Source organism: Bubalus bubalis, chromosome 14, assembly GCF_019923935.1.
Source record: "Bubalus bubalis isolate 160015118507 breed Murrah chromosome 14, NDDB_SH_1, whole genome shotgun sequence".
NCBI lineage: Eukaryota > Metazoa > Chordata > Mammalia > Artiodactyla > Bovidae > Bubalus > Bubalus bubalis.
In genome coordinates, this window is record NC_059170.1 from 64237016 (window position 1) to 64260002 (window position 22987).

Here is a 22987-nt window from a genome sequence, read left to right on the forward strand (position 1 = left end):
TGTTAGGATTACGGGTGACTTATTTTCTTGTGTTTTTCAAATATTTATTTAAGGGAAAAATATGCAGCATGGCTTCCTCATACATATGCAAACTCAGTGTGTGTACATGTCTCCAGAAAAGGCCTATTGTGCAAAACAGAATATGGGGTTTGCCAGGCCACACAGAACAGTTCTACTTAGAACTATAAATATGGTATTTTTTTTTTTTTAAAGAGAAACTGCAAACCCTGAGTTTTAAAAAGTGATTCTATGGAACACATACATTAGACTTCATTTAAAACAGAGAAATTAATCCAAAAATTGTCAGTGGGCTTATGTAACAATTAGTTTAAAATTTATTTCTGATAACTCTGTGCTCAAGAAAAATAAATATGCATGCCTTTTTATTCAATTAGCAAAAATGTTTGTTCCAAATAGAACTCTTCTCTGCCATTCTGTGCTTAGCCTATTGGCCAAAGAGGCTGTTTCTGCATATGAATTAAAGATAGCAGATTGGTAACATTTGGGTACACTGCTTCCTCATGCTCACAGCAGGCACTGCAGTCCATTCTGCTACTTGTTTCTGGAATGCACTCCAAATGGCAACTACTAATCAACCAGAGGTATCCTGTGATAGCAAACATACCTGCCACCCCCCAATGGTGACATAACAGGTCTAGCAAGTTAATTCTTAGCGTCCTCCTTCCCTTAAGACTAAAGGGTCAAACCCATTTTTATCAGCATTGAACTTGACCAGCTTACTTCAAACGCAATAGAATGCTGGTGTGTCTATTTCAAAAGCAGCTTAAAATGTCTGAAATGGGACCTACTGTCTCGTTTCTCTGCCTATTGACATTACCGGAACTATGGTATCTGCAGACCTGAGGATGGAGACGTCTAATCCGTAATGTCTCCGTCTTCAACTCCCTTCAAATCCTATCACTGGTTAAGGTCTGTCCACATCTCCTTGATGATACCTTTTTCTTTCTATTTCCATGGCCAGTACTTACGTTCAGGGAGTGATGGGGACCTTTCTTGGGAAGAGATGAAGATGGAATGGTAAGATGAAGCATCTACCCATTTACTTAGTCACTAATGTTTTTATTGAATAATTATTATTTTTATACCTTGCCTAGGGATATGAGGAAGAAAAGATCTCCTACACTTTCTTTCTTCCCTTTCTGTTGAATTTATTCCACTTGAAGCGCCAGTAAAATGGCTGCTTGGGCTATAAACCAACTCCCAAAAGTCCTAGCTGACTGTGTCCAGTCCCCGCTGAGATTCATGTGTAAGAATCACCCAGAGTCCATATCCCCAAACCATCTAGGGAAGCTCTGGAGGTCACAGGCTCACTCCATCCACGCCCAATTCTTCCTGAAGCCTGTTACTCAAGACACCACCTAAAGTTAGAATAGCCAGTCAGTGCCAGGCACGGAGAATAGGCATCACTGGTCAAGTATTCGGGGCTGGAGATGATGTGAACTCGGGAAACAAGAGTAGCCCAGCCAAGGGCTGAGTCACAGAGAGTCTGGAGCCCCAGCAGAGGGTTCAAGGCAAGAGCATCAGAGCCAGCAGTGAACCTGATGCTCAGCCAACAGTTGCCTCAGCCAGACATTTTCTATATGCATCTTGTGTGGAGCCAGAGCCAGGTCCCCAGGGGGCTTGCCTTAGAACTGCAGGGGAAGATAATGAGGCTGGAAGGGCACAGAGGATACTCCTGCCATAGCAGCTCTCCTTGTTTATCACTGTCTTCCTGGAACACAAGTACCATGAAGGCAGGGCACTGTGCTCTATGCCCAAACAGTGATTGGCACATACTAGGTAGTCAATAAATATGTAGTGAATGAATGGATGATGAATGACTGAGGCAGCAGACAACAGTTGAGGTATCAGAGGAAGGATTTTGGTGTCCAAATAAACAATGTTTTACAAAGTGCCTGAATCTATCCCAACTTTCAAGTTTGTGAGTTCTGAATTTATTACCATGTGTATTTTTCTTCTAGGTCTGTGTCATGATGAATGTTTAACAGTGAACTCATGTTCACCATCAATCTCAGGGCCTGTGCAATCAATGCAGAAACCAAGCCCTCAAACAACATTGGGAAGAAACATGAATAGTTTAAAATCTCAAGGTCAGGCCTAGGAAAGATGTAATGACAAAAATGACAAAAGTAATGGGGGTTGACAGTTCAAGTTCTTTTTTTAGGATGGTGTTTAGAAATACTAGACATTTTTCAATTAATGCTGGGAATTAGCTAAATAAGTCTAGACGTCAGTCCACCATTGATCATTTGCTTGAACAAAACTTTGGCTCAGGAGGAACAAATAGAGGAGAAAAGTACAATTAACATGTTCATTCATTTTGTGTTCTGTTTACATTTGCATGTTGAACGACTTGGGCTTATTTTTTTAAACCAAATTTCCTGCCTGTAATAGAATCATTAACATTCATCTTTATTGGTGGCAAATCTGTGTTTAAAGTCTTGGGAAGTGTCTGGTCAGATATGCTAAGGAAAGGACACACACAGAAGGACAGCAACTTTCAAGCACATCTCTCTCCCTGTTCGGCCTTTGGCAGGCTGCTTAGTCTTTATACATTTGGGTGATTTCATTCTAAAATGGGTCTGGTACAAATAAACTGCAAATAAACACTTTCCCAAGGATGTGTGAATTAACCAGTGGTTACAAAGAGCTTCAAAATAATGATGTGCTATCAATGCTAAGTCAAATTATGAAATTACACCTTTGCAAAAATGCTATTGTGGGAATAAATGAATCTGAACATTGTATTTTCAGTGTGATTTGCTTTTGAAATAAAATATTTATAATGGGCCGCAGCAGGCGACAACAAAGTGCCATCTTATCTCCTGTTGATAGACCACAATTTCAGAAAATTATTTTTACAATGGCGTCTGAGTGAGCACTTTAATTCAAGACTGTTTTACAAACAGATTCATAGTTCATTGCATAGCTTACAGTGCCGTGGAGACATAAAGAGTGAGATGGGATTCATGAACAAAATCACTGTTGTCATTCCTTTGTACTTTTGCCAATGTAATTTCTATTCTTTACAATCTAATTTTAACAAGCTATGCTGAATGCAAAGATAAGGTAAAAGCTACTTTTGTGTTAGTGATCAAACCTGAGCTTAGGTTAATACTCAGGTTATCAACTGCAGTTAAATTACACTTCGAACTTGGCCTGTGGCTCATCTAGTTTCTAGAACAAACAACTCATTCCTACACAGAATTTCCATAGCCTGCAAATGTTATATTCAGCAATGGCAGAACAATACGTGAATATTTCTGAGACCACATTCCTAGTTCTTTTAAATAACTCATTTGTGGGGCTTTCCCGTGGAAGTAATCCAGTGGTTAAGATTTCCAATGTAGGGGGTGAGGGTTTGATCCCTGGACAGGAAGCTAAGATCCCACATGCCTCATGGCGAAAAAACCAAAGCATACAAAAGAGACACTGATGTATAGAACAGTCTTATGGACTCTGTGGGAGAGGGAGAGGGTGGGAAGATTTGGGAGAATGGCATTGAAACATGTAAAATATCATGTATGAAACGAGTTGCCAGTCCAGGTTCGATGCACGATACTGGATGCTTGGAGCTAGTGCACTGGGATGACCCAGAGGGATGGTATGGGGAGGGAGGAGGGAGGAGGGTTCAGGGTGGGGAACACATGTACACCTGTGGCGGATCCATTTTGATATTTGGCAAAACTAATACAATTATGTAAAGTTTAAAAATAAAATAAAATTTAAAAAAAATACTGTAACAAATTCAATAAAGACATTAAAAATCGTCCACATCAAAAAAAAAATCTTTAAAGAAAAAAAGTAAAAAATAACTCATTTGCTAAAATAGGCCTGTTCACAGGTAAGATTAAAGTCTAGGTTAAAAAGTGAATGATTCCATGGAATAAATGTTGCCAAAGTAGAGTTTTAAATGTATCTTTATTTTAAGATATAATTTGGGCATGGAAAACAGACATAAAGTCCTTGTCTGGGAGGGAAAAAAAGAGTAGGCAGAGGCTGTGCTGTAAAAGGTAAGGAGGGTCTGGGCTGAGCTGGGGTAGCTTAGATCTAAGAAAGAAGAAAGATGCTGGGGGGCAGTGGGGGCTTGTGTCAAAAGCCAAAGAAAGGCTCAGGGATCGGGGCCAGGCTGAGCAGTCAGAAAAAAACCTCTGGAATTGACTCTTGCGGCACCAGAATTCCCCTGCACAAGCTGAGTCCCGTTATATCAGGTGGGCCTATTATTCCTATGACAGTTTATGGGGAAGCCGACGAACTTTTGGGCCAACCTTATATTGGAGGCAATAGGAGCTCAGAGCCCAAGGCCCACCCTTCCCACCTCACAGATGAGGAACTGTAGGTGCAGAAAGATGAAACACACCAGCCCACAGGTACTTGGAGGCTGTCACTTCTAGAACTCAGGATCACTGTGGGTTCCCAGAGGCACTCCATGCAGAGGACATGCCGCCCACCGAGTGAGTCATCATAGGGAACTGTGAGCGTGATAACACGGGACGGATGGGCCCAAAAGAGAACAAGCGGAGGGCATGATCAGCTGACCCTTCTTCCTCGGCCCCACCTCATCATTCCCCCGCCCAGTCTGGGAAATTCTGTTCTCTGGATGCAGAGGAACCGGAGATGTGAGAGTGAGGGGATGCTATGGATTTCCTGACCAGAGATGTAACAGAAACATCCAGAAACACCCCCAGAGAACTCATGGAAGTTCAGGGCATTAGGAGCCAGAAGGAATGTGAAACTAGCCATGGTGGCCGGCGTGTTTGCTGTCCTAGGGGCGTTCATGCACCTGCTACTTCTCTGTCCCTTCCCTCTGACACTCACTCATGGTGACACACAGCTTTAAGAAATGCTCAGGAAGCACTGTTATGGTGAGAGCCAGGGGAGATGCTAAAACCCCTCCCTGTCTGCTTCAGGAAACACCTTGGGTTGCCTCGGTCTGTCTTCTCTCTAGGATCACATCTTTACGTGGCTGCTCAAAGGCACAGCACTTGCTTTTTACCTGGTGATGTGGACAAACATATCTACACTACTCTGCACGGGACGCATCCCGTGCTACCCTCCCTCATGGAGAAGTTCAAGTTCTCCATCTCCCCCAGCAAGCCTGCTGTGAAGTTAGCATGTGCATTTATTGGGGTTGCCAGCTGGAACGAAAGAAGGCTTTAAATTATTTGTGTGAAATTTATGTAAAGGTGGTTTGGATGTGAGCCCAGATATGAATATACAATAGACAAAGTTTACAGAGTTATGACACAGCATTCCAAGAGTTGTGGGGATGTCAGAACATACTAGCAATCTGGACTATGCCTGCAAGGTTCAGACGCTGGATGCCTCTAACTCGAAAGCAGATGGTGGAGATGGCTGTGAGACAGAAAGAAGAGCTTCCGGTCAAGCTGTACCTCTGCATATTTTTTGAGATGTAGCTAAAGCTACTCATGTGTAGAAATTCTAGGCTTTTCAAAGTAGTGGTTTTTAGAGGAAAAATGTAAGCTTGATACCACTACCCAGGAGAATAAAGGGTTTACTGTCTCAAGGAAAAGTATAAGTGTGTGTATATCTGATTAAGTTAGAGCTTTTCCTGGGCAGCTGATTCAGTTCTTCAGTGCTAGGTGAACACGTGGAGAAGGATGTCCAACGGCCAATTCAATTCGGCAAATATTAATTGAGCAGCTGCTACAGGCAAAGCACCATGCGAGGTGCTGCCAGGGCTGGGAACCACTCTCAGTCTCCCCTCTGGAACATCTTCCGAACTAGCTGAGTGAATAGTACCAGAATACCAATGAGGTTTTAGTTGCTCAGTCATGCCTGACTCTTTGAGACCCCATGGACTGCAGCTCACCAGGCTCCTCTGTCCATGGGATTCTCCAGGCAAGAATACTGGAGTGGTTTGCCATTTCCTTCTCCAAGGGATTGAACCCAGGGATCGAACATAGGCCTCCTGCCCTGCAGGCAGATTCTTTACCAACTGAGCTACCAGAGAAGCTGAATACCAATGATTATGACTAAATATAGAAATTGGAAGGAACATGAGTGATGCATAGACATAGCTCTTGGGAGTGTCAAGGACAGAGAACGAGACCATGTTTAATCAGAAGTGGCTTTCAGAAGGAAGCCTCACTGTGATGGAGCCAGAGGATGAGCCACATATTGATGGGGAGATGGAGGTCTGTGTAGGGCATTAAGCCCTTGCCCATCTGGGAAAGAAACAGCCCATGAAGATGCTTGGGGTAGGAAGGCAGGGGTGAGTCTAAAGAACTCCAAGGTGGCCACTTGGGTGGAAGATAAAAGGGAACCAGAGGAGAAAGGCCCAAGGGGTGGTTGAAAGTGACAGGGTTTCATTTCTGGTTGAACTGAACTCTCATTTCAAGGCTGAGAAGCACAGATGAAACAAGAAGAGAATGGGAAATTCTTGATGTTTCTAAACAGAGGGGGAGAAGAAGAGAAGCCTGCTCCTGAGGCTAACCCATTGGCACCAGAGAGAGGTTAGCCAGTGTTAGGATTTGAGAGCTAACCAGAGGAACACAACAGAAAAGACAGATGTGGTGGATATTGCAGATATGTGATTTAGAGGCTTTAAACTGATTTGAGGGACAACTAGAAATTAGGAGATGTCCCAGAGTCTCAAGGGTGGATAAGTAGGAAAAGGCAGCAAAGAGTTATTCCCCAGGGAAGGGGTCCACTTTGATGGTTCATTTGGGGCAAGAGTCTATCTTCCAGGCAATCAGCATCACCCAGAAACAGTTTGAAAGTCTAAGTCCAATGCCTGGGGGCTTCCCAGGTGGTACAGTGGTAAAGAACCCACTTGCCAAGGCAGGAATCGCAGAAGACGCGGGTTCTATCCCTGGGTCGGGAAGTTCCCCCTGGAGTAGGAAATGGCAATCCACTCCAGTATTCTTGCCTGGAAAATTACATGGACAGAGGAGTCTGGTGGGCTACCGTTCATGGTCTCAAAAAGAATCGGACACGAATGAGCACACAGCACATACACATAATACTTTAGGCCAAATTGAGGTGGACAGAAATCTTGGTATAATCTGAGCTGAGTGGCTCAAGAAGGCAACTTGGGGAGAAGGTATTCGGGGTCAAGTCCAAACCTTGGCAAAGGCCTGTATTCAAATGTTGGAGGATAAAGAGAAACTAGCCACAATGGGAAGTGGCCAGAGAAGTGGCGATGAAACCAAGATGGTGCAGGGCCATGAGACTCAGGAGAGAAGAAAGATCCGAGGTTCTGGATCATGTTGTGCAAAGGGTGAAGAAATCTGAATCAAGAAAAGGCCAGTGGTTTGTGGCATGAGACTAGTCATTGAGATCTAAGATCTGAGCAAAAAATTCAGTCAAATGGAGGTGAGAGGAATTAGGCTGGAAAGGGTTTAAGGAGAAAGTGGAGTTCTGGGGTGTAGACACCACATTCAAAGCCCTTGGCAGTCATAGGAAAGAGAGGCGAAAGTTTTCTTTGAGGGGTAACAAGTTCAAGAAGTGTTTCTTTAACTCATGAGTAGAAAGTCCTAAAGACTCTATTGGACCCGGGCGGTCTACATGGTCCCACAAGAAGGGAAGCAAAGCCCTTCTGTTGGACTCCCAGCCAAACACAGCTGTGGTCATTTCAAAGGAAAACAGGGCTGGGGGACCCAGAGAGGCTGCATTTTATCACATATAAGCATTCTTGAGGGCGGAGTGGGCCGAAGAGACCAACACAGTCATCTCTTCTCGGCCGCTATCCTAAGCGCCTTCCTGGGGATGGGCTTTTTCTCGAGGCTACTGAGAACTCCCTCACTTTTGAGAAATCTGTCCTAATCCGACATGGTGGGAGGAGACAGCAAGATGCAAAGGGCGGAGGCTGCTAGAAACCAAGGGAAAGTGGGGATGGTGGGAGGGACCATCAATTTTAAAGCATGGTTTTCCCTGCTGCTTTTCTGTATGAATTTATAATACAAAATCCATGTAGTTCCCTACTCTTGGACCAAACCATATGGGCACTATTTGTCTTCTCTGATTGGGAGGAAGGGACAGCCCTGTTGTAACAATCACCATGACACTGGCTCTTGCCTTAAAGGAAAGGCTGATCTCTCATTGGATTGTATTGAATATATTGGGGTCGCTAAAAAGTTCATTTGAGTAACAGTTTATGGGAAAACCCCAAATGAATGGTTTGGCCAACCCAATGTTTATAAATTTTCCAAAGGCACACCTGGGCAAATAATGACTTTTTAAAGGCTATGAAAGCTTTTATCTAGTTTGTGACAATAAGCATCTTCCTTGAACTTCCCAGAAACCCACCTAGATTTTTATTTTCACTTTTAATTAAAAAAAAAATTTTATTGGAGTACTGCTGCTACTGCTGCTAAGTCTCTTCAGTTGTGTCCGACTCTGTGCGACCCCATAGATGGCAGCCCACCAGGCTCCCCCGTCTCTGGGATTCTCCAGGCAAGAACACTGGAGTGGGCTGCCATTTCCTTCTCCAATGCATGAAAGTGAAAAGTGAAAGTGAAGTCGCTCAGTCGTGTCCAACTCTTAGCGACCCCATGGACTGCAGCCTACCAGGCTCCTCCATCTGTGGGATTTTCCAGGCAAGAGTACTGGAGTGGGGTACCATTGCCTTCTCCATTATTGAAGTACAGTTGATTTAAAATGTTTTAAGTTTCTGCTGTACAGCAAAGTGATCATTTATACATACATGTATGTCTACTCTTTTAAAAATTTTTTTTCCAGTATAGATCAGTACAGAGTATTGAGAAGAGTACCCTGTGCTATACAGTAGGTCCTTATTATCTATTTTATCCATAGTAGTGTAGATTTTTAGAAGACTGCAATTATGACACATTTAACCAGCCAACTCCCTGTAAGAACATTCAGAAATTCTTGTTGGCTGAACACACGCTGAGCGTGAGATACCATCTCTATTGTGGAGATGTGCCGTGCTCCTGAAATATTTATAAGTGTCTCCTCCCAAGGATGCAGACTTTATTGTTTACAGTCTGAACTTATTTTAAGGAACAAAACCTGCGGATGCACTTCCCGTTAGAGTAATACCTAGGCTTTATTTAACATATCTCTCTTGTATTCCTAAAATATTTCCACCTACATTATCTCATCCATGCTGTGTTACTGAGTTTGGTAGAGGAAGGAAAGCATTTTGTTTTCTTCAGAAAGAGAAGGAAAAAGATTAGTTGAAGCTGTGTCTAGGTCCACACAGACAATGATGTCGTTCTGTCTTCCTGAGCCATAGTGATTAACACTGTCGAAACCATCATATTAATGGTGGTATAACCAAGCCATTAATAGACTACAACCCGGCCCATAGGACCTGTGTCCTGTCTCACAGATGGGAATGCATGGCAGAGGGGCAATTATAACCCATGTCTCTAATTTTCACCAGAACACTTTTTCATAGGGAGCTGCTAACATGGTCCCCTGACAATCAGAAATCCCCAGCTCATGTTAATGAACTAACACACACAAGGTATGATGCTAACACAGCTACAGAAGGAGGTGAGGAGGTGTCTTGCAGGACTGACCCAATATAGCCTAATGGTTACTCAGCAGTGACCCTAGCCAGGGACAAAGAAATTGGCACTGGAATAAAAAGTAAGGAAAATGCAGAATTTTTTCCTTGGGGGGAACAAAAGGAAAATTCTAATCAGTGCTAACCCCACCTCCCACTTCCCTTAGCGCAGTGTCAACAAACTTCGCTGAAAAATCAAATTATGGGCTACCCCTTGTAGGTGTCACGACACCTGAAAAACAAAATAATCCTGAATCAGACCAAGTCAACCTAGTGCTACCAGGTTTTTCTGGGGTTCCGCATCCTTCATTTTCTTTGAGTCAAGAGTGTGTTCTTTTATCTTTAAATTTAGTACTTCTAATTTTTTAAAGCTGTCTGGCCAAGACTAAGATTTTGACCACATCTTAGGTTTTACCATGCCATTTCACTGACCAAGGGTATCATACACAATAGCTGACCAGCTCACAGCATCTAGTGGCTGGAGAGTCAGATGGGGACTTGGAATCGTGACTACACTGACTTGCCTTTGCCTGCTCTGGCTGTTCTAAAGAAATATAAGAACTTGAATGGAGAGACATTTAGCATCCTCTTTCAGATGGGACAGGTCAAGCTCTCCATGACATGTCAATCTATCACAGAAGCAACAAGCCATCACCTCCAACCTGGCCGACTGCTTGTACAAGTATCTGAACAGATAAAAACAAAATACTCTGGAGCGTCTGTTTTTTCTCAAAAAACACTCTTCTGTTTCTCAGAGGAACCCAGTGCCTTGAGCAAACATTCTCTCTTTAACCCTTTCAGTTTCACTGCGGCCAACACAAGTATTGAAATCTGACAACAGGGAAGCTTTGGGAAAGCAAAACTTTTCCACTATTCGCCTGAGACGAAGCAAATGAGGGGAGTTTGGAAGAGAACCCAGTCTTCCTCCTCCTGGGCTTGTAAGGATCTGGTATACAGCTGGTATATATATCCTATGTCCCTTGAACCAACTGTATAAATGGAAACTTTGTGCTGCCTGGTTTCCAGGCTTCAAATAAATGTTATATTTATATGTGTTTTGTGTTTTCGAATTCCATCAACCAAAGGACCCAGAATTTAGATATTCCCCTTCCCCACTCCACTGCGAATTTTATTGCTAAGTTAAGACAAGTTTTGACTCAGTGGAAAGATCGTCAATTGGTTGGAAGTTTCTGTGCACAAGGCTTCACTTAATCTGAACTAAGTGTTTAAAAATTAAGTCCTTCAGAATTAACTGGTTTGTATTTAAACGTTTGGGTGTGTCATGGAAGAAAATGAGAGCTAAGTAAAAAATAATCTAGTAATTTTCATGTGAATTTTCTCATTCTAAAAGTATATCCCAAGCCCCTTTGATCACAAAGATGGAAAGGTATTTGGGGCAGCAGCTGAGCATTTGGGCTCAGTTAATCTAACTTCTCTAAGCGCCAGTAGTATCATCTGCAAAATGGGCATACAAAGATTGAGACAGGGACTTCCCTAGTGGTCCAATAGTTAAGACTTTACCTTCCAATAGATGAGTGTGGGTTTGACCTCTGGTAGGGGAGCTAAGATCTCACATGCCTCCTAGACAAAAAGCCAAAACAGAAATAATATTGTAACAAATTCAAAAAAGACTTTTAAAATGGTACATATCAAAAAAAAAAGATTAAGTGAGATGAAGCCTAGGGTGTTTAGAAAGCTTATGGCAGCCGCAGAAGACCCAACAACAAGAACATGATGACTCCTTTGTAAACACTCTACTGATTATTTAAATTAAAGGAGAAAAAAACATGTTGCACATAAATATGATACAAGATGTGTACAATACAGACCTGGGCTTGATGAGGAGAAAAACTATTTTAGAAGCAACGGAATGGCCAGAAGCCAGTTTTGTTTTGTTTTCTCTCTGTGCTGCTGCAAAATTGAGTAGAATTCTGAATGAAAGCAGTTCATTTTCTAAGCTATCTTTAAATACTAAATGATTTCAACCATAAGCCATCATAATGTGTTTGGCGTGCTTCACAGCCAGTCGGCGAGTTACCTCGACCCCTTGTCATCCTAACTGACCTGGATACTGGACACAGTTCAATTAACCAGAGAAGAGCAGGGAAATTTTCTTTGGAGGGGCTATGTTCTGCCAACTTACTGACTCTTACAATCAGGATTGATTACAAACAGCCAATTAAGACGCATTTGGAACCTGATCTGAACACTAATCTTGTCTCTTATTTTTCTTTAGGCTTAATGATCAGCCTTGATGAATCCTACAATGGCCATTAGTTAAGTTCATTTTATAGCCTTCCTCACAAGCACACACACGCATATGTTTGTGTGTGTGCTTCTGCCGAAGGATGTCAGCATGCACGCAAGTATCAAGTTTTATGCTGGAAAGGAAGGAGCTGAGAATACGCATGCTGGTTGAAGGCATATGTCTCCCTTGGATCGATTCTGAAGTGCCTCCTCCCCAAAGTGAGATCTGGTTGGAAATGCCATGCACATGTTGATTCAATTTGATAAGATTTCAACTAATCTTCTCTTTTAGTTTCTCATAAAGGTTGCTTCTTTCAAATTACAGAAACGCCCTCCCCACCCCTGGACAACCTAGTAAAACTAAAAATTCATTATGATCCAATGTGATTGCTCATAGGAAGAAATAATAAAGGAAATTAATTTTATTAAACATGTGGGGTTCTGTTCAAATTAAATCAGTGCTAATGGAGAAAGAAATCAAAAGGCAGAAAGTAGATAATTATCTGCCTGTGCAGCAAACAAGGATGCTGCAGGTGGTAGCAACAACCCTGACCTCCACTGTTCTGAGAAGAGTTCATTTTTACCCACTTGATAGTATTTTAATTGAATTTAGTTTGGTGGTGGTGCCTCTCATATTGCCCATATTGGGAAGTTACTTGAGACCTAAATCAACAATGAAAAGATGAGGGCAAATAAAGCAAAGAAAGATCATTTTGAATTTCCCTTGCATAAAAATCAGGCTCCAGACCAACAGTTTTGTGCTTCTTTGAACATAACCATAGTAAAGCAATAAATATATTTCTACAATTGTCATTAAAAAAATAAGAAAAATACTTCAGTTGTACTTTCTGATTAGAACAGTACACATTTTTTTTCTATCCCCATTCCAAAGAATATGACTATTTTCAAAGGATGGTACATACAGACTTCAAGACTATTGTTGAGTTTTGTCTGATTTTGAAATTTATAAAAATGGAATCACACAAGTCAGGACAGCAGTTGCCCTTGAAGCCAAAGGTCAGAGACTGAAAGTGGACAGAAGGCGACCTCTTACTAAAAAGTTGGAGATGTTTGCTCTGATTCGGTTTATATGAATATGCTCCCATTGTAAAATTGCATCAAATGTTACTTTGTATATTTTTCTAGATAGAGATTATAATTTAATAGACGTTTATATTTCACAAAGAAAAAAAGAGAAGTACTTTGGCAGAAAATACCCACTGTTTTCCATAAAAATAAGGTCTTTGTTTGATTTGGTCTAAGTGATGCTCAAAAACCCAAGACTAAGACTAGGGGAAACACCCATTCCTCAGATACAAAAACTCCCTAATCAGGATAAAAAGTACTTTAATGCAGTTCTAAAAATGAAAATTAATACAAAAATCAATGCCAAACAAAGCAAATATCAAGCAAAAAATATTACTTAGGGAAACCAAAAATGGAACTTAGTGTTCCCTATAAATGACAAAGTGACCATTGTATAATTACATTTTCAGGAATAATCAGATTTGAGGAACTAAGGGCAGATTAATTTTCCTTCAGTGAGTTTATATTCTATGAAAATAAATGGTGTTTCAAAGTTTATAACAATTTAGGAAATTTTAAAAGTAGTGTCAAAGATACAATGTGTGATTTATTCCAACAAAGCCCCAAACTTGAATATCATCATTATTTAATTAAGTTCTGTTGTGTCTAAATTTCATATGAAGTTATTAGAGTGAACTCTTCCTTTGACTGTGTTGAATTAAGAAAAAGACACTGAATTATTGACTACAGAAGAGAGAGACTACAAATCTCAACTGTAGATAGAAAAGCTTCTATGGGTAATTAGTCTGGTGTCTTGATGCAACCCTACAAAACAGCCCTGACAAATCAGGCAATGAAGTCAGGAACTTGTCACTCAGAAGACCTCACTTCTCACCCATCACCGCCACTTTTTCAGGCTCTCTTTCTGGAGCTTCACATTCATTTTCTTAATGTTTTTAACCCAATGTCTGTGAAATTTTTATTACTCCCCAGATGACGACATCTGATCTGAATGTAACCACACACCTCTTTGCTCAGCAGTATTTGTCACAAACCATTATAAATTATCATGCTGATAGTTTGCATTGCTGGGAAACCGGAAAAACGCCATAAATTCTAACTACTGTATCAATGACATTCTTGTTTATTATGCAGATATAAAGTTTTATGAGAGTCAAGATGTCCGCTTTACCACTGAAGGAAACCCCAGTGGAGTAAGACCCAACCAGCTCAATGTGAATACTGAACACCATTTTCAGTGCACAATGAACACTACTTTCTGACAAACACTCAGCAGGTGGCTTTTTCTTTCTTCTCTGCTTTTGGCTCCACTTTGACACTTCACAAGCATGGAGGAGTTTGCTGGTGCAAAAGAGAGAAATCGGATTCCTCTTTTTCCCTCAACGTCTTCTCCACTCAGAACATTCTCTAGCCTCCTCTGGTATCAACGTCACAGTAAAACCAGGCAGTCTGTTTGGCTAGAAATCCCAGCACAAGGTTAGCCCCAAGACAGATGCTCTCTGGCTCCATGGATGGACTGATACCACACCTTGTTCAGTGAAAGAATTCAGGAAGTGCCAATATTATATTTTTGATGCTTATTTGCAATGAAACCTGATTCAGGGGTGGCCTACACATAGATGGTTGATTTTTAAAGCTGTCAAACACAACTTGGACATTTTCCTAAAGGAACTATCCCCCCTTGACATCCACTGTAAAAAAACCTTTTTGCAAAGTTAGCATAAGTTAATTATGTACTGGGCCAGACTTGGCATTCTTCACAAGAAAAGTTGTGTGCATTTCACTGCGTGGTTAAAATTATGAGAGGATATCTTCATTTCACAATAAAGAAAACCAAAAAATAAAAAGCAAAATAAAAATATTTTTCCCACCAGAACTTGTCTATTTAATTATTTATTTATCCCTACGCTCTAAGAAACAACTGTCTACTTGGGTCTCCAGGATGTTTTTGCCACAAGCAGACGCGTGAAGGAATTGATTTCTTGAGCTTTCCCATTGTGAAAGCTGACTCTTCAAATATTGACAGTTTCAAGGGAAATGCAGAGTGTATTATATGCAGATGATCCCACTACTGGATCAGTATATTTAGTTTGCCTAGCTTCCTAAATCTGAATGTTCTAATAATCACCAAGTTCTTAAAGATAGCCTAATAATATAACAACTGCTTCCGAGGGGAGTTTCTAAAGTGAAAGTTTCACTTTTCAAAGGACTTTCATGTCCACTACCCTATTTTATCTTACGACAACATGGTACAGCAAGTCCTCCTGACTGGTGTTAGATACAGCTGAAACAGGGAAAGACGTTAAGCATCTCAAATAATACAAACAACTTGTTCTTAACAGACACGATCAGTAGGAGCTTACCAGTTCTCTGAAAGTGATGTGTCATCTCAAATACATTTTTGGAAGTCGCTTATTGTAAACAAAAGAATTCCACAGTCCACCCAAACTCTGTCATTTACTATAAATAAAACAAGCCCACAATCCATCAAAACCCCCAAATCTATATTTTTGCACATCCCACATAAACTGAAGTCTATGAATTTCTTCTGACAGGAGTTTCTGGTGCTTTCCATTCCTCTAGAGAATTACAATCCCCTATAGGTTTTAAAGCTGTGGACTCTTCTCACAATCTTTACCAAAGGAGAAAAGAATTGTGCCGCATTTGTTGAATTTTCAACTGCAAACTTCAACAATAACCAGGAGTCATGTGGACCCAGTCAGAGAAGATAGTGATGGCAAATGCCCTAAGTTGGTCTTCCTGTATCATTTTGGGAATTTCTGTTGATAAAATGTCAGGCAGCAACACTTGAAAACAGGGCACAGATAGATTCTCGAGGACCATAATCTCCACTGACTACAGCAGGCTAAATACATCAGCCTTCAAGACTGGTCAGGAGATGGCTTCTTCACAGAGAACAAATCCTCACTTACTACAATTAAGAAACCACCTTACTCTGAAGCATTAAAACACAAAACTCACCATCATAATTACAGAAACAGTCTTATTGGCCAGTTTCTTGCTGATATCATTAAAATGGTCCTTTACTCTGAGTTATAGTGATCCCCTTTTCTTATTATCTTTAAAAAACAAAACTAACAAAAAAGCTGCCCCCTGCTCCCACCATGCTTGACCTCACATCATGATATGGCAAATAATTATTTAAGGTCTGCTATGTGCCAGATTCCCTGGAGGGGAAGATTCCCCTGGAGGAGAGCATGGCAGTGTTCTTGCCTGGAGGATCCCATGGACAGAGGAGCCTGGTGGGCTATAGTCCACGGGGTCACACAGAGTCAGATATGACTGAAGCGACTTAGCATGCACACATGTGCCAGATGCTTACAAACACTTTCCATACATTAATTCATGCAACTGGCTTCCCCTTCTTCCACTCCTGTGCAGTTGGGTGTTGGAGCCAGCTCACACCAACTCATGAGAATCAAATGTGCACATCTCTTTGCAAATCTGTGCATAGTGACACACTGGGTGGTTTGAAATTGGCCGTGTAGAGAAAATTTTCACTACAGAAATTGGCAAATACCACAGATCCAGACTTGACCCATCCCCTCCTCAAATCCAGTTGCTAACATTGACCAGCACACAACTTCAAATAACTACTCTGAATTCTTTATTATATGACACAAGTACATGGTCAAGACTCTCAGATCAGAAATCAGCAAACATGAGTTTCCTGGAATCTAATAGCACCTTATTTTGAGGAATAATGCTATTACTTGAGTGTGTTTTACCAGAGTTTCTTAAAAATATCTCCTATAGCAGCTCCTTGTTGTTGCTTACTCACTAAGTCACTTCCGATTCTTTTGTGACACCATAGACTATAGCCCATCAGGTTACTCTGTCTATGGGATTTCCCAGGCCACGAATACTGGAGTGGGTTACCATTTCCTTCTCCAGGGGATCATCCCAACCCAGGGATCAAACTCAAGTCTCCTGTATTGGCAGACGGATTCTTTAACACTGAACCACCAGGGAAGCCCCCTCTAGCAGTTTAAGTATTGTCAAGATGCAAAAACATAACACAAAACAAAATAAATGAAATGGAAAATAAATCTTCAGGTTATCTCAGCAATAGACATTGTAAAAACCACCATACAGAATATTGGCTTAAAAAAAGGAGAGAGAATGAATTTCCCGTTTCCAAGAAGTTACTGGAACACTTTATTAATGGCAGCTTTCACACAAGATTAAAAAGTCAATATAATGCCCTGAAGCACTTCTGAATCACAGAACAAAGATTAAATCGAAATTGGCATAATTTTACTGTAGTGTCTGCTGATTATTTGGAAATTGATCAACAGCACATGAATGTATGCTAATTCTCCAGGCACCAGATGTTGAATTAACCAGATGATGTCATTTCCCTGGCCATGAAAAACTAGTTTACCCCCAGAATCCAACAGGTTCTGGAGTACTTCCGACAGGTGGGAACATTTTCATACAATTCTGTTCTTCTCTACAAGGGCTATTATGTGTTTGTAAAGAAAATATTTTAAATAATGAATTTGCCTGCATAATAATGTTATCCAATGGAAATAGTAGTATACACTGTATATAGTTATATCAAACAGATTGATTTTAAAACTTGGGAAAACCTATCAGTCCTTGAGAAACACTTTAGAAGTGAGATTAAAACGTCTAAACGTCATTAGAGGTTGATATTCAGGCTCAGGTCTCTGGAGAATACACAGCATGGTAGAACCGGATGAGGTGGACAAGACAGAGCCAGGTGGTCTGTTGGATCTCCAGTGAGAAAAGCAAATTTGGACCCGAGTGGACTGCTGCCTGCATTGTTAAAACATACTTTCCAACTGTGGAAAGCAAAACTTACGCACAATTCTTTCATACAAAGTGAGGATTTATAATTTATTCTGTTTCTCTACTGATAATGTTTTTATAGTAATGAAACCTGGCAAAAATTGATTATTAGTAACTTAACCATTGAAAGAGATAGGAAGGCTAAAGCACATGAACAAACATCATATTATTGTGAATTAACAATCTTTTAGCATTTTTCATAAGAGACTTGCGATCATTAATCTACTATAAAAGTCCTTCATAAGACTTACTCTATACGCCTTGTTTTTTTTTCCCCCACTGACAATTTGCTTTGGTGATGTCAAACTCAGTAAGATAAACACAGTTCTTCAATCACAAAATATGCCCCAGATTTGTTCAAAAAAACCCCAACCTCACTGTCTGCCAATGCACTGCATGTTAGAGACTCACAATATTTAATAAAAAGCAAGAGGTTGGGTTTCTAATTCTTCGCCTTTCCAGGAAAAAAAGAAACCTAAATACACTTTTCTTAACACAAGTTCCCCAACCAAAAGTGCTAACAAGAAAAAGACTATGAGAGATTACACATTTAAATATAATCTTCCTGGTTTAGGGAACTCAGAAATCACTTAACATAATTTAATTTCCATACCATTGACACACGATCTGGCCTAGATCGTAATTCCTCCTGGATCCATTTAAGCACAGACTACCCCCACCCATAACACCCGCGCCCACTAGATGGTGCTGTGGTGCCCTGTTCAAACATTTTCACTTACTTGCAGTCTCTGTCTTCCAAATCGAAGTGAGGGTTGAAATTAATCATGATTCTCTGGTATGGGTCCGGAGCCTGAATCAGCCATTCACATTTTTCACTTGGGTGATAAGAGTGAGGATAACCAGGAGATGTAAGGTACCCGGGGCTTTCAATTTTTATAGTATCGCCACACTTATCTGCAATAAAATTAACATTTTAGTACTAGATGGCTCCCTGTACAACCAGTTAGGTATTCTACTTTTACGTATCAATGACAGGTTATTAAACATTCCATAAGTTTTTAAGGGGAGCTCCAAGAGGTGCCTGCAGGTCCTTCAGGTGGCGCTGATAGCAATACGCCTCCAAAGAAGGCTCTTTGATCTCAGGAAGTTGGTTCAGGAGGACTTAGAGCTGAAAGGGCTCCATCCCCACCTCCCACAAAGTTCCCTCCCAAGAAAAAGGTCTTCCAGCATTAAAAACATTAAGTCCTCAATAGATGTTAACATGGTCCCCAGGGAGCTTCTGCTAGACTTAATTATACCCCCAGAAGTGTAATCACATTAAGTAGCAAGTTCTAAGTGAAGGCGACTAAAGGATGCCATTCGACCCCTTGTGTTGCTGTTTGATGATAAGCCTGGTCTATGTCATTGATCAGTGGGGATTGTCATCCAGGACTTCAACTGGCTTAAAGCCAAACCCTTTTTGTTGTTGTCTTATCTGCCTGTAAATCTAAGTGATTTTGAGTTATCTCTGGTCTTTGAGATCCAGAGCATCGGGGAACAAAGTAGATGTGGTGAAGCAGAAATAATTCAGCTCTACTGCTCCGAGGAAAGTTGCTCAGTTTTGGAGACCAGATCAAAGTAACTGGCAGAAAGAAAAATAAATAGCTACACAGATTAATTCTAATTACCTACATGTTGGAAAAAACTCCCCCACATGGAGGTCTGGGTATCACAGATGGTGAGCTACACCCTCACATTTTAGAAAAGGTGAGCTAACTACTTTTGACCTTCCTTCAAAAAAAAAAACAAAAAAACCCAAACCTGAAGTGATTCACTGAGAGCCAAAGAAACCAGTCTTTGGGCAGCTTTATTGTTCAGTACGGACCCTCACTGTCACTTTTTATGATGGATTTCATATTAGAGAGTCTCAGCCTGAAAGGCTGCCACATTTATTGATGCTTAATTTTGAGCAATAAAAATTCGGTGCATAAGCTATGTAAGAGGAACAGGTATGAAAGCAGTGAAACATATAAGCCTATCAATCACAAATTTTCAGTAATGGTATATATAGATTTTAATATTGCATCTAATAGATTCCCTGTGGAAAAAGAATGGCATTCTTTGCTCTCAGCATGAATTTATAAATCTACAGAATTTTATTACAGGAAAACCAGGTCAAATGGAAATGAAAGATGAAGTGCACATCAAAAATGCATAAAGCTACATGCATTACAGAAATCATTTCCCATAAATTAAAAGAGAAGACAATATAAATTACTTTGTTTTTCTCAGTTGCTAGATGTTTCTGACTTTGTTTCTTAGACTGTTGGGGGGGTGGGGATAGCCTTATAAGGGTTTCCTTTGCCTTAGCTTTTAGAAGCTTAAGGTTTGCCAAGAAGAAATGGTGTTGTAACTGGAGTTCAGAATCTCAGCTAATGATCATACTGGACTCTGTTATGTTATTCTGCAGAGGCTCTTGCATTATTTTAAATGTGCAGAAAACTTGGAAAGCAACCCCATCTCATTAAGTCTCCTCCAGCTCTGTACAAACATCATGGCAGTGTCTGGCATCTGTTAAGGAGTGAAATAAAACAGCACTGCTTGTAGCCACTCGACAGAGTCACTTCAGAAGACATTTAGGTGGACTCAGTACCACACCAGAGCTCTTTAATCTGTGACTTCTGAGAAAGTGACAGTGTAATAAGATAATGTGGACTCCTAGACTCCCTGGCTCTGTTAAATCTCTCTAACACTTGATTAAGAATGAGCAGTTTCTAATGATTCTGGACCATTAGTCCTAAATAAGGTTAATGAATTAATTTAGCAGACACTGGTACTCCAAGGAGGTGGACATGGCTGGGAAAGGTCTGCTGAGCTAGAGGCATTAACTGGCTTTGGTCACTGTTAAGTACAGCAACATAGGTTTAACCAGTCAAGTCTGCAGCTTAGGGTCTCAGCATTCCCCAGATTTCTGCTAAGAAAATTGGGAAGTATGTATATCTCTCATGTATGTATACACACACACATGCGCACACACACACACACACACACACACACACACACACACAGACATACATATGGAGTTCACAGCCTAAAGTCTGAAAGCTATTGGCATTGGATTTCAAATCCATCCTATGAACACCCGCCACCGTGGAAGCAGATGTTGGGTTACTGTAATTTCTAAAGTCTAACCACTGGAGCTCTTTCAATTGGAGGTGAGTGTTATTTCATTCCCTGCCAGCCTAGAGAAGGATGCCATCATCTGAGGTTCATTAATAAATTGAACTCTACATTCACAATTGTGTGTGTTTTGCTTCCAAGCATATCTTTTAGAACACTGCTTGGTAGCTGCTCGGGAAATCTATTGCTTCAATCAGGAAACCTCTAAAAAGCATATTAGAGAGATTAACGCCCATCATAAAGATGTGATTTAAATTCCTCTCGGTATGAACCCCTCCACTTGTGGTCTCTTATTAAAACAATATACCACCGGTAAGTAGCGGATGGGCTCTCGTTCTAATTACTCTGATTGAAATCTAAGCCAGGCTAAAGTAAATATTTGATAATTAGTTAATAATAATTGCTGAAGACTTACTGTAAAGATAATGTCACCCGCCCCCTTGCTTCCACCTACTTTACAGTGTAAGTCGAACATGCCTACAACCAGATCCCATTTTAAAACACATTATTTACGTTACAGGATACTGCTTCTAACCCAGCACGGTCTTCCATTTACTTAACACTGAGTGGTTTTAAAAGCTAAGTGGAAGCTGCAACTAGGTTAGGGGATTTTCACATATCCTGGTGCCTTACAGCGTGTGTATCAGATTCTTTTACTGACGCGATGTAACTTTCATTCATACTCCAGACGGAGCAGGGCTGGTTTGGAAAAGCGGAGGAGGGACTAACACCCACCCGCAAACCGCTATCTCCTGCGGGCACCCACCACAGGAATCAGTTCGGGGGAGCTGTCTGAGAATCAGGAAGTGCTCCCGGTAAAGTGTTCATTAACTTTCAACAGCCATCATATTTTTGAAAGGGAGTCTCCTCTAATTGCCTTGGGGAGGAAACATTATTAAGATAATTGGTGCGCTGATCTGGGAAGGTAGGGCGCTCTGCCTTGTAGCAGAGGTGGGAAAAGCCCCATGGCCAAACAACCAACTTCAGCAGGGAGTCAGAGGACGTGAAATCTCCCTGCCCTACCTACAACGACTGATCTTATTTCTTTATTTCTCCGTCTGGCTAAAAGTTTCCTTCACCGGGAGACGGCTCTCCCCGGTGGGTCCCGGCAGCTGGGCGCGGGCAGCCGGGAACCGGGTTCACCCCCGTGGCCGCGCGCCTCCGCCTGTCACTTACCGTTGCGAAAAGCGCCGGCAGCGCCGAGGACCAGGGCTAGCACGGCGCACAGGAGCTGCAGCCCCTTCTCCATCCTCCCTTCGCCGGGTTCCCGGGGCGAACGCGGGAGAACCGAACGTGCGGGGAAAACAGAGCACCGGGGCGATCTCCACGATCCGGAGCGCTTTCACTCCTCCCGGAGCTGTAAAATCCTCAGACCGTTTTGGAGAAAGAAAAGCGGCGAGGCAATGCCTTGATCCGAGAGAAACGCTCCTCTTTTTGTGTCTCAAGTCGCCTGCATCCTGTCATTTAGCTCCGGTTTCCTCTCTCTTTTCCCACACTTGTTCCTCTTCCAGGAGCCGCTGCCCGGGCCATGTCTCAAAAAAAAAAAAAAAAAAAAAAAGGTGGGGGGGGTGTGGGAGGGGGAGGAGGGACGTAGAGAAACACACACCAACGCCAATTTCCAGAAAGAAAGAAAGAAAAAAAATCCGGCTTGATTCTGGACCCGTTGGAGCCGAGGAGCTGGCGCCCAAGGGAGGTCGGGGTGTCTGCGCGAAGAAGAGGAGCAAGCAATGAAAAGATGAGCGGGAGACGGAGGAGTTTCACCAACTGCACCCCCGCCTCCCCCACCGCCTCCTCCCCTCCCCTTCTGGAGCCCTTCCCTCTCTTCCCCCCGCCCCTCTCCCCGCACAGGCTCGCCAGCGACTGCCTGACAAGAGACGGGGAGGAACAAGTTTCTCTCCCTGAACGTTCCCCGTCCGTCTGTCCGTCTCTCCCACAGGCCCTGCTGGGATCTTCCCCGGCAGGGAAGCGCCGAGACTCCGTGCCCAGGGCCGGGTGACGGATGTGTTTGGGGGGGGTCGTCGAGGTCGGTGGCAGCGCCAGGGTCGGGCTAGCCCACCTCGGCATGCTCGCTCGGGCCCCCGGGGGAGAGCGGGGCAGTTCCGCTAGGATTTTGGGGGGTCGGGCGCCGGAGACAGGCAGCGCGCCCGGGAGGTGGCGGCTGCTTCTCCCAACTCCGAAACCCCCGGGAGGAGCCCAAGGCGTGACCTAGGGTCGTGACCT

General features: G+C 42.1%; 1 protein-coding gene across 8 annotated transcripts in view; it reads right to left on the reverse strand.

Moving 5' to 3' along the window:
- NRP1 (neuropilin 1) overlaps positions 1-22987 on the reverse strand; it is a 148936-nt gene that overhangs the window by 124985 nt on the left and 964 nt on the right. For 3 of the 8 annotated variants that reach the window (XM_006063208.4, XM_044928185.2, XM_044928184.2), the window contains exons 1-2: positions 21944-22522; positions 18388-18562 (exon numbers count right to left, since the gene is read on the reverse strand). In XM_006063208.4, the coding sequence (XP_006063270.1) occupies positions 18388-18562; positions 21944-22016 (248 nt within the window). In that variant the 5' untranslated portion in view covers positions 22017-22522. Of the gene's footprint in view, positions 1-18387; positions 18563-21943; positions 22524-22987 lie in introns of those variants that run through there. The other 5 variants (XM_006063206.4, XM_025264450.3, XM_006063209.4 and 2 more) reach the window with 3 other exon arrangements.